At 35.6% G+C, this 12,226-nt stretch overlaps 1 protein-coding gene across 1 annotated transcript; it reads right to left on the bottom strand.

The window, feature by feature from the left end:
* Nucleotides 1-251: 251 nt before the first annotated feature.
* LOC126722644 (nifU-like protein 4, mitochondrial) lies at nucleotides 252-10,623 on the bottom strand. The gene is made up of 6 exons (XM_050425789.1): nucleotides 10,257-10,623; nucleotides 9,988-10,149; nucleotides 9,165-9,340; nucleotides 5,153-5,256; nucleotides 4,944-5,055; nucleotides 252-700 (listed from the first exon to the last, which is right to left on the bottom strand). Exons 1-6 carry the CDS (start codon nucleotides 10,483-10,485, stop codon nucleotides 632-634), a joined length of 852 nt encoding a protein of 283 aa, XP_050281746.1. The 5' UTR covers nucleotides 10,486-10,623; the 3' UTR covers nucleotides 252-631.
* Nucleotides 10,624-12,226: the final 1,603 nt, after the last annotated feature.

Genomic DNA, 12,226 nt, shown 5'->3' with positions numbered 1-12,226 from the left:
GATAATTTGGAAGGTTTGATTACACTTTTGGTCCTCAACCTTTGCCTCATCTTTCAAAAATGGTCTATATCCTTTCAAACGTTTCATTTTAATCCTTAACCTTTTATTCGTGTGTCAAATAGGTCACTGTTGTCAACTGGTTGATGAAAAGAAATCCAAGGTGGAAAAATGGAAACGTTAAAATAATGCAATGATGTTGATAGGAGACCAGGTGGCAATTGTGTTCAGTGCATTATTTGGGTAAATGAGAATGAACAACACAAATGAAGGACTAGAATCTTATAAAAGGACAGTGCAGGAACATATGTACCAGTCAAGCAGTGAAAGTTTTTAACAATCCCTCTAGCACCAAAATATTATATGAAAAAGCTTAAACCATCAAATCACCGCTAGCCAAACCAGAAAATTTGTAATAAACAATAATCTTTTTTTTTTCCTTTTCTTTTTTTGCTGAATGAGACAATGATCAGTTGCATATCCAAATTAGCTTACAGCAAATATCACAATATATAATACCCTAAAAATAAAAAAGCAGTTTAATTTACTTCTGTACAAGAGCATGTAGCTGAAGTCCTCTTCAAGCTCTTCACTATATAATTTAGGCCTTGCAAGAACAAACCAGTAACATTACCTACTCCATCTGGGCACTTAATGCTGCATCCCCATCATCATCATCTAATTCTTGTTCCACACCTTTGACCTGTAGATACAGGGGATTTCCATTAGGAAACAAACTGAAATGGAAAGTAGATATTAATCACACCTGCTAGTTCAACCAAAATATGTTTAGTCCATGGCCATAACTTTTTTTTTTTAATTTAATTTACCAAGTAAAAACATAAGCTATGAAAATTGATAGAGCAGACAGCACCAAGAAAACTGAAATGTAATTTGAAACTAAAGGATTAACGATGCTAGCTTTAGTACCAAGCCAGTAAGAGCACAAGAGGACACACACAGAGCGAGGTCTTGACACATCTGTTTAGAATCGCAGTAACACCTCTTTGAAACTATGAAAATTAAAAATGTGTTTTTTCTCTGAAAGGCTTCCAATAGTAGAAATAGATATTCTGATCCGGACTAGAACATATCAACATGTAGCGACCAACGTTTTTTTACCTTTATATCAGGAATCTGTGCATCCACCAACTTCAGTTAAAACTAATATATTCAGTTTAAAATAATAAAATATGAGGGGCTAAGCAAATGTTAATTTCTCCCAAACGATTCATCTAGATAAAAGTACACAAACTGATACTACATCGTAGTTTCTATGAGCAGACCATAATTGTAATACATATAACAAAATAAAACTTTTTCTTCACTATTAATGCTTTAAACTTTTCTTCAATAATTAAGAGGTATATTATTAAAAGAAGAACAAACACATAGGATGATTATCATACACCCTCTCATCCATTTAGACTTGAAAGTTCACAAGAGTGAGTGTGGAAACTAAGAACAAATCACAATGCAATTTTCTAAAGCAAATAGCTATAAAAAGATGCTTTTAAGCGGATTTCCACTCAACTCTGTATTGTTAAAGGTGTGGTTATTCCTCTTGTGGCAAATTGTCCACATAACACACAGAGGGACTGCCCCCCAAACCTAACCTTTCCTTCAACGACCAAATCTCCCTCCCCATGAAGCAAACACATCTATCACATTTCAGAGGCATCATTCAATGCACTCCAAACAAAGTTAAGTTTAACAACCACAATTAATTAGCCACATTGCAACATAAAGAAGATGATCTACTAACTCACCACAATTCTTAGACATACAAAATCTATCCACAATAATTTCTCCACTTTCCTCAGATTATCAATTGTCAATATTTCACCCAAAGTAGCAGTCCATCCCAAAACGCTATTTTTCTTGGTACCTTTACGCTCAAAATATTCTTCCACATAAATCTAATTGTTAACATCCCACAGGACCTCATAAAATACCATAACTCAAGTTACTATTCTTAGATTGCCTCCAACCCTTTCTATCCTCTACCCTTGAAGGAAGATTAGAAAATAGTAGCTCCATGAAAACATCAACAGACTCAAGCTCCCAACCTACAACGATTGGGACAATGTGACATTCCAATGTAGAACTCCTTCAAGAGATAACTATGAGTTAACCAAACACTCCTTATCCACCAATAATATGAATAACCTCAGAAATCTATCGCTCATGTAACTTCACCACACAAAAATGTACTACCAGAATTGCACCTCGCTTCCATCCCCTATCTTAATTCTTAAAACAATAATACTAGAGAAAGAATCTCTCACACACCCTTTATACTCTTCCACAAACTCACAAAACAGGATCCTCTCACCTCTTCTGATGTCCACGCACACAAAGCCTCACCATATTCAACAGCAATAAGCCACGTCCAAAGATGTCTTATCCCAATCCAAAAATCCATAACATTTACCCCATTAATGTGTGATTAACTAATGATATTTAAATTTGTTCCCATCACCTACCCATTGGAAATCCCTTTGTGGTTTCCCAACTTCTTTGCCACCACGCTAGGCATGATAAACAAACACATGAAACAGGTAGGGATACTAGACAGAATGCTTATCAATATAACTTGACAAATAATTTTTTTCCTGGCTTTTAAATAATTCCCCACATTGTCACCTTACATCAGAACAAATTTTCCAAATCAGATACAACTTCAACATCTCTTATAGCCACCAACTCAATTTTCCTCAAATTCACCCACAAACCAGAATCAGCATTGAAACAAAGCAAACCAAAACAAGTTGAATAGCTTGTAAATGTTTGATCTCTGTCCCCACAAAATAAAATGGTATCATCAATGGATAATAATGAGATATCTCTAAAAATTCATTGATTTGGTAATCATCTAAGGATTTTAATGATGAGAAAAGGAAAAGCAATAGTGATAATAGTCCCATTCCACCAAACCTTGAGAACCAAAAAAACAACCAAACTACAATTAACTTACACTGAGAATCTGAAAGTAGAAACACAAAGCAGAATACATTTCATCCATTTCCCGAAAAGTTGTAACCTCTCAACATGGCAACATTTAATTGAACGCTCCCAATTAACACAGTGAGAGAATGAATGCTATGGTTTAGGAGACAGTGAGAAAATGGTCTTGGATTCAAATCTTGTGCTACTAAAGACTTTATATGATTGCATAGCTGCCAATGAATATTTTTCATTTTCTAATTTGCTTGAATTTCTAGATCTTCATTTTCTTGAGATTTTTTATGTATCTCTTGTATTCTTCCATGTACATAATTTGCTTCCCTTCGTGCTCTTTTAATGAGATTTTTTTTTTTTTCTTAACAAAAGTTCCATAAAATTGAATCTTTCATGTGGCTCCCTTCAACATCTCCAGACACCAAAATTAGTGCCAATTTGAATTTCAGATTTTGAATTTCCAACAATGTAATTTTATTCTGATTGAGGATTATGTGGGATTGTGTTGTTTATGAATTTTTTTTCTTATTGATGTACTCCTAAAAGCCAATTTAAAAGGGCTCCAATAAATAGAAGACAAATTATTGAAAAGCAAAAGCACTTTCAAGAGATCCTACACCAAAACCATTTCTCGATTGTTGGGACGGTTCCTAGGTTTCTTGCTTGGTGCTAATTTCAAGTAAACCTTAAGTGATGATTCCTAGGGCCTATTTTTTTTTTCTTATTTAATTGCTTTTCCTAAATTCTTATTCTATCTCCTTTTTGTATACCATTTTTTATTATATCCAGCATCAACTTGGTATCCAAGCAAGCCAGATTCTACTTTCCAACAAAAATCACCAACAACCCAAAATCTATTTAGACCCGTCACCTGCCAAACTCACTGAAATCTCAAACCTCCACAATAGCCAAACAAAGCCCAGCCACCCGAAAGTCCCATCCCTCACCGATACTGAAACCCCCAACTATGCCCCATCCCATAGCAAAACCAAAATCTTCTACCAAAAAAATACGTACACTTTTGACCCTTAGTGCTTGGGGTTGTTTTCACTATGGCCCTTACCATTTGGTTATGTTTTCAAAAGCACCATGTCATACATCTTTGTTAGTAATCCCCATGTTAAGTGCTAGATGGACCTTAAAATGTCACCCATTTAATCCCAATTGTCACAAAATGACACATCACCCATCTCTATTGGCCAAAAAAAAAAAAGGAAAAGATGGAACCAAACCAAAAATGATGTTGTATGCTTAGGTATAAGTGAGAGTAGTCTCAGACTAATCCCTAAAACAGCACCTTATGTGACAATCCTTTTTTTGATAAGTAATAAGTTTATTGATGTCAAAAAAAAAGGGAACACCCTAGAGTACACAGGAAGTGTACAAGGGTTGAAACAATCAAGAACAAAAATTACAAGAATCTAAGAAATCAAGAAAAATAAAAATGATTGGTTCCGCAATGCAGCCAACCAATCCATTAAAGTTCTAAAGAAAAATAGTTTCAAGCAGCACAGCTTGTTTTCGCTAAACCCACCTCCATTATGTCACCGTGTTGAAGACTCACAGTCAACAAGTAGTACAGCTTGTTTTCACTTTCCCTCTTTTTTTATGCCTAGATTTTTGGTTTAACACTTTGTTGTCGACTGGTTTGGTAGGGGTAGATGACCCAAGTTTTAGTTTGAGCTTTCAATGTTTTTTATTTGTATGCAATAGTATTCAGCATGCATACACGTGCAGCTTTGCACACAATGATTATGGATTATGCAACTCTCTCCCTGGACAAAGAAAAACCACATCTATTTCCATCTATGGCTAAGAAGAATGCAAAGGTGTTTGACATCAATAACAGGTGTATAAACTCTATGGAGAAAGAAAAAACACTTATCTATTACCATCTATGGCCAAAGAACGATCTGAGGCCTCAGACAACAATCACATATGACATGTATAAACTTAATTCCAAAAAAATATTTATCACCCGTTACCTCAGGAACATAATGCATCAGCATATTTTCAATGCCAGATTTGAGTGTGACAGAAGAGCTAGGGCAGCCACTACAAGCTCCTTGCATTCTCAATTTAACTACTCCAGTTTCTCTGAAGAAATCAAAACCATGAGCTTCAATTGATATTATTGGGTAAGACCACATAAAGACATATATAAATAATATCCAAATAAAGGAGGAAAACCTACGGATCAAATCCACAATATTCAATGTCCCCACCATCATCTTGCACTGCTGGTCGGATACGAGTCTCCAGGAGTTCTTTGATCATTGCTACAGTTTCAGAATCATCCTGTTTCAACGAGCAAAAAAACTCACATCCAACGGATTCATGTATAATCAAACTGAGTACATTTTTTTTATATATATAGAATCAAACTAATTGAGTACAATCAATAAAAATAACAATAATTTCCTTCAAAATACTAATTTCCAACAGTGAAGTCCCGGGTTCTCTCTAGACCTGGGTTATTCATTCTATTTTCCAGCAACAGATTTGTTTTAAATTATTTGAAAATATCACTGAGGTGGCATTAGAATTAGACACCATGTTATCCTCCTGACCTTGCTTCACCTTAGCTGCATACAGCTCCAATAAAAAGAATTTATTGACTAACTCCCAATCCTTAATAGCTCCTATAAAAGAAGGGTTCAATTGAATATAACACCACATGTGATCTCCATATAGTCCACCACTGTTGCCTCTGTTTCTTGCAATTTGGAATAGCTCCAGGTATCTGTTCTTGAAACTCTCTTCCCCACACCAACAATCATACAAAAGCAATTTCTAGTACCATGTCCCACCTCAAAACAGATAAAATTCTCAAATTTAACCCAGCCTTGGCAAGATGGCATATAAATTTCCATAAGCTAACACTATATGGACCCCTTTCAGTTTCTGTGCACCATCCACCCCAAGAGGTCACATCTTTAATCTCTATCACTCTGCCATAAAGCATCCTCTCAGCCACAAAAGGCCACAACCATTTGCCTAGAAGGGCTTCATTGAAAATCAATAACTTTCTGACCCCTAAGCCTACAAGTTGAATGGGTTGGCAAATAGAATTCCAAATAACAAGTTGAAATTTAAATTCACTCCCCTTTCCACCACATAGGAAATCCCTCTGAATTTTTTTTCATTCTATTTGCTACCCCAATAGGAGGCGGAAACAGAGGCATATAAAAAGTGGCACATAAAATATATATACATAACAGACAGCAAGAAGACCACAAAGAAATTCAATGGTCTGTACCATTCATTTAGCAAGCAAATGTGACTACTAATTAAAATGATGGGGAAAAATATCATATCTATCCTTCTGCTTTTGAAGCCCTCTTGGACCTACTCTAATCTTTTCTATTTTCCTTTTTTCAAAAGTATAGGATTCCTTCAGGAGTAGTAGGAAGAATGGGAAGTGGCAAAAAAGAAATTTTTTTTTTTTTTTTTTTTTTTGATTGGTAAGTTACACAAACACCTACCTATAAAAAATTTATAAAAATAAAGTTACACATGCACCCCCTGTGTCTTAAACCCACTACAAAAAAGAAACAATTTGAGTGATTATAGCACTGGGCATAAATTTATGCACTTTATTACTAACCAAATAAATAAATAAATAAAATTTTAATAGGTAATGTAAAATATTATTAAAAATCATAACCAACCCAAGCACATTGGGAATGTATTGTAGAAGCAAAAATCAAGAACCAAAATTACAATGATCAAGCAAAACAGAAAGGGGAAAACATGAAAAATGAGACGGAACCAAACTCCATTCAAGGAGAGTATGCAAGAAAAAAGACTAACCAACTAAATAAATTAATAAGAGTTTATGTAATACTAATCTAAGGGACAGTCTTATCCTTGTTGCAGTGCATTTCTTTGACCTTCAATCCGTGCCAAAATGAGCTCTAAGACTGTAACTGATTTATGGGATAGTGAAACAAGAATTGGGGCATACATTGCATGGAAAGACTTTTCTAAGCATTAGCTGTATGCATTAGGTTTGATTGAAATTAGCCTTTCACATATCAGTTGTTAGTTAACAACAGATGCCATCTTTCAGAATACAGGATTAACTCACGGGTGGGAAGATTAAAGCAGGCTCATTGCTCTTTAAGTATACTATATTCTGAAATGATTCTAAATAAAATGAAGAATAAACAAAAACTTGAAATGGCCATTAGATCTTAGTCTTGTAATAAAGTGCTCCTTTTTGTTGACATTTTGTTTTTACTTATCAAAAAAATGTTTAGAAAAAAAGTAAGTCTTAGAAATCAAGCCTTCATGAAATAAGTGCCTCAAACCTTAGGGCATAAAATCAAGTCCCCTCACAATCTTTTAACAATTCTTGCCAAAGACTTCACAAATCTTTAATCCTAGTATATCAGGCATGTGTTAGGACCAAGATAAATTGGAGAGCTTACTTCCCATGCTCGTGCGCACATGGGGGGGGTCAGGGGAGGAACAATTTAACATTGCATTTTTTATTTGCTATTGTTATGGAAGCTTTAAGCCAGTTATTAGATGGGGCTCTTCTGGCTGGTCACATCTTGAGATTCACTGCTGGTCCCAGATCTCATGCCCCTTTAATGGTGTCTCATTCTCTTTTTTGCGGACAATACTTTAATTTTCTGTGATGCTTTACCTAGTCAGATTGGTGAATGGAGAGACGTCTTATCTTCATCTAAGGCTATGTCAGGTTTGCATATTAATCAGGCTAAATCCGAAGCAAGTTGGAAGCGTTTGTATCTATCAAAAGGTGGTAAGGTTACTTTACTTAAAAGCACTCTCTCAACCTTGCCTACTTATTACCTATCTCTCTTTCCTATCCCGATGGATATTGCAAATCGCATTGAGAAGCTCTAATGGGAGTTTTTATGGGGTGGTTTTGATGAGTCCCCTAAATTCAATCTGGTCAATTGGGCTCAAGTGTATAGCCCTTTGAAGTTTGGTGGGTTGGGTGTGCGGAATTTGAGTAAATTCGACCAAGCTTTTCTAAGTAAATGGCTATGGAGGTACAGCATGGAGACAAGCCACCTTTGGCGGCAGGTTATCGAGATCAAGTATGGGAATATTTGGGGTGGGTGGTGTACAAAAGAAGTAACAGCTACTTATGGTGTTAGTCTTTGGAGAACTATAAGACAAGGCTGGCCAGCTTTCTTTAAATCCATCATCTTCAAAGTTGACAATGGTAATAGAATTAAACTCTGGCATCACTTGTGGTGTGAGGGTTGTACTCTTCGGGAGGCATTTCCGGAACTCTACAGCTTTAGTTGTTACAAGGATTCTTATCTTGTTGATGTCATGTATTTTCCTAATCAGAGGTTTCGTTGGTACCTTCGATCCTGTAGAGAGCCCCAAGATTGGGAGATGGAACAATTTGATATTTTTTGGAATCTTACACACTCTATGACCTTTACTGGTGAGGGGCATGACAAACTTTGTTGGAAGTCAACAAAGAATAAGGGCTTTTAAGGTTAGTGAATTCTACTTATCCCTCTTCTCGACCCCTGACAATCTTTTTCCTTGGAAACCTGTGTGGCGCTCAAAGATCCCTCCTAGAGTTGCTTTCTTTTCTTGGACTACCGCCTTAGGCAAGATTTTGACCCTTGATAGATTATGGAATAAGGATGTCCCTGTCATGAATTGGTGTTATGTGTAAAAGAAGTAGGGAATCGGTAAACCATCTTTTGGTGTGATTTGGGTTATGCCTCAAAGTGTTGCAGATTTATTCGCATCTTGGCAGGGCCCGTTCAGTAGACAGCACAATATAGACTTGTGGAGGGCTGTCCACATTGTGTGTTATGGTGCCTTTGGTGGGAAAGGAACACTAGATGCTTTGAGGGAACAGAACGGTCAATTCTTGAGATTAAATCTCTCCACCTCCACTCTTTGTTTGCTTGGTGTTCTGTTTTTTCTTCTTTTTCTTGTTCTAATCTTTTTGTTATGCTTGATCATTGTAATTTTCGATCTTGATGAAATCCTTTCTATGTACACTCCCGGTCTACCTAGGGCTTTTGATTAATGAAATTTTGTTATTTATCCAAAAAAAAAAAAAATTATTAAACCAAATTCTAATATAATTACATGCGAACTTATCTAGCTCAAATGGAATTTAAGATTAAAGTTAATGGTATACGAGCAATGTATCAATCTACACATTTTCTTAAATCTAGCCTCAAAATTAAAAGTTATACCTCATGAATAGCAGTGTCCATGGCTGCAGCAGTTTGTGAGTCTAGAAACAGTGGTTGCCCAGAAGAATAAAAATCCATGATTGCTGCAAAGATTTCAGGCTTTAGAAAATCCCAAGCAGCATCTTCTGACTTCGTCACAGTAACAAAATCAGAACCAAAGAAAACCCGAGTAATTCCTGTATTAAAAGGAAACACAGATAGTGTTACAAATTGCTAGCCCACTCAAATAAACACCATTATAAACAAAACAGTCATTTTTCATAAGCAAGTGACCCTATCCAATTTTCAGTCCAAAATTTTGAAATATTCTGCTGTTTTTACCACTTCAGCTATATTTCAGAATTTAAAAAAAAAATAAAAAAATAAAAAAACCTAGATAAAAATGTTTTCTTCCTTTTTGGAAAATCAATACCGGCCAATTCTATCAATCATGTCATATTACATAACAATAATAATAAGACAATTAAGCTTTGCTTCGACCTCTCCGATCTTTCATCCCAACAAACAATTCTATCAATCATGTGTCATTATTACAATCATAATAATAATAATAATAAGACCAATTTTAAGCTTTGCTTCGACCTCTCTCCAATCCTTCATCCCCAACAAACAATTCTATCAATCATGTCATTATTACAATCATAATAATAATAATAATAATAATAATAAGACCAATTTTAAGCTTTGCTTCAACCACTCCTATCTTTCATCCCAGCAAAACAAGTTTACACCATTATGTTCAATTTTTTTTTTTTTTTTTCGCATACTAAAAAACAGAACAAAACCATATGCAATCAAACAAACACGAAAAACAACAACTCACCATCAATTCCGAAAAGGGCTTTAGCGAGGGGAGAAGTCATGGCAGCACGGGCATGGGGGAAGTCGGAGCTGCCAACATCCATAACAGGCTTCCCAGGATAGAACATCAGAGACGACGGGTTCGGCGTCGACTGCGTTTGTATAAACATGTTCCTCCTCTGCCCTAATCAAAATTGAAAACCAAAAAAAAAAAAATTCAGAATAATTTATATTTATATCTTGTGAATAGTGAGAGAGAGAGAGAGATTGAATTGAATTTTTTGAGGGGACCTGAGAATGGGCCGGCCCATTTTGTTGGAGAGTGCGAAGAAGGAATTGGAGAAGATCTGAGCAGCGTTGTTGATGATGTTGATGTTGAATTGGGGGAAGGATGATACGACGCCGTGGAAGAAGAGGCGTGAATGAGGCGGCGGGGAATTGTTGTTGTTGTTGTTGAAGGTTGAGTGAATTGTTTTGAATTGGAAACGGCTCGCCTTATCAATCTTCCTAATCCTTTCATATCTCTTCTCTTTCTCTTTCTCTTTCTGCGAATCGCAAACTGACTCTCTCCCTTTTTCTCTCTCGGTTGGTTGAGCTAACGAACTTTGCTCTCTATTTTTGATGTTTCAGCTTTGTGTGTGTGTGTGTGTTGCCTATTCGGGGACCCTTTTCATCCATTCAAATGATGGGTTGGGTTATTCGATCCATCCGACCCACCTATATATAGATTACCTGGTCCGGTTAACGGTGGTCTCAGGACATTTATTAATTTTGTTCTTTATCTTTCATGTTTTTAGCTTTGTGTGTATATATTGACTATTCGGGAACCTTTTTCACCCATTCAAATGACGGGTTGGGTTGTCCGATCCAATTCAACCCACCTATATATAGATTATAGGGTTCGGTTAATGGTGCCCTCAAGATATTTGTTAATTTTATCATTTTAGGAAGAGAAGAGCTACGTTCATAATATTTTCACAACACTTTCATAATAAATTATAGGTGATAAGTTATTTTTTTCTTTTTCCATAAAAAGTTTTTAAAAATATTTCATAAACCTGTTGGGTTTTAGATTGACCCCAGTTAATTAATCGAATTACCCAAGTTGATTAATTAGTCAACCTACTTGCAAATAAGATTAAGGCACAATCAAATCACCAAACTAAATTATGAGGTGGAAAACCCTCCTAGGCAATACCCTACCAGGTCAATTTTAGGTCACTACTCCCGAAAAATCTACTAACAAAAAAACGATTACAAATACAAAGAATCTTATCCTACATACTTATCCCAAGGTATCTACCTATAGTAAAACTTACTAAGCTATACCAGTTTCAGCTTCAAATACCTAATTGGACAAATATTGTAAAAGATTTCTCTTTTGCACGAATCTCCGTATCCATGATTGACTCCATAACAAACTCTTTTTTATTTTTATTGTTGTAACTTTGTAAAGTTTTTCAATCCATGCTTGAATGAACCCAAAGTAACATGGCACAAAACCCTAGGTGCACAAACATCACAGCAACTCTTATTATACGTGTAACTCTCTGTCTCTCTAATGACGATTGTAAAATATATTTTTTTCTAATATGTTTTGAAACCTTGGTACATGAATTCCTAGAAATTCAAGTCATCGTAGGTCAAAAACATAACTTGTTATTAAATTTTCCCAAGGCTCAATAGATAAAGATGTTAGAGTTTACCATTACTATATTGTTGTATTGATTTACTGTTCACATTACTGTTGTTGTTTGTGTTAGTTAACTATGGTTATTGGTTAGTCAATGCTTGGTTAAGTGAGGATAACTGTTGTTAGTTAGTTGCTGAGTGGGTTGGTTGGTTAGTTAGTGATGTGAAGAAATTAGTTAGTTAGTTGGATATATGGTAAGGAATTACATAGCAATCTTGTATAAAGACCTAAGGCCATTATTAATCAAGCAAGTAGATTGTTCATCAGATTACATATACTCTCTATCTCTATCTCTCTAACACTTTGTGCTGGGGGTCCAACTGTCCTCGAATTTAGCTACCAAACAAGTTTGGCCTTTCATTTGGTATCAGAGCTTGGCTTTCCTTGGCATTCATGGCATAGACTTGTTCCTCTGCTGCAATCAATGAAGCCATTGCTTCACTTCGAAACACTTCTGATCATCATGACAAAGAGTTACAAGAAATGAAAACCATACAAGATATTCACACGAGACCCTTGAATGAGATGAGTCAACAATTAACCTCAATTCTGCAAAAACTAAGTGCCT

Source organism: Quercus robur, chromosome 4 (genome assembly GCF_932294415.1).
Source record: "Quercus robur chromosome 4, dhQueRobu3.1, whole genome shotgun sequence".
Taxonomy (NCBI): domain Eukaryota; kingdom Viridiplantae; phylum Streptophyta; class Magnoliopsida; order Fagales; family Fagaceae; genus Quercus; species Quercus robur.
Note: the sequence above shows the minus strand (reverse complement) of the source record. Positions and strands in the feature narration are given on the sequence as shown.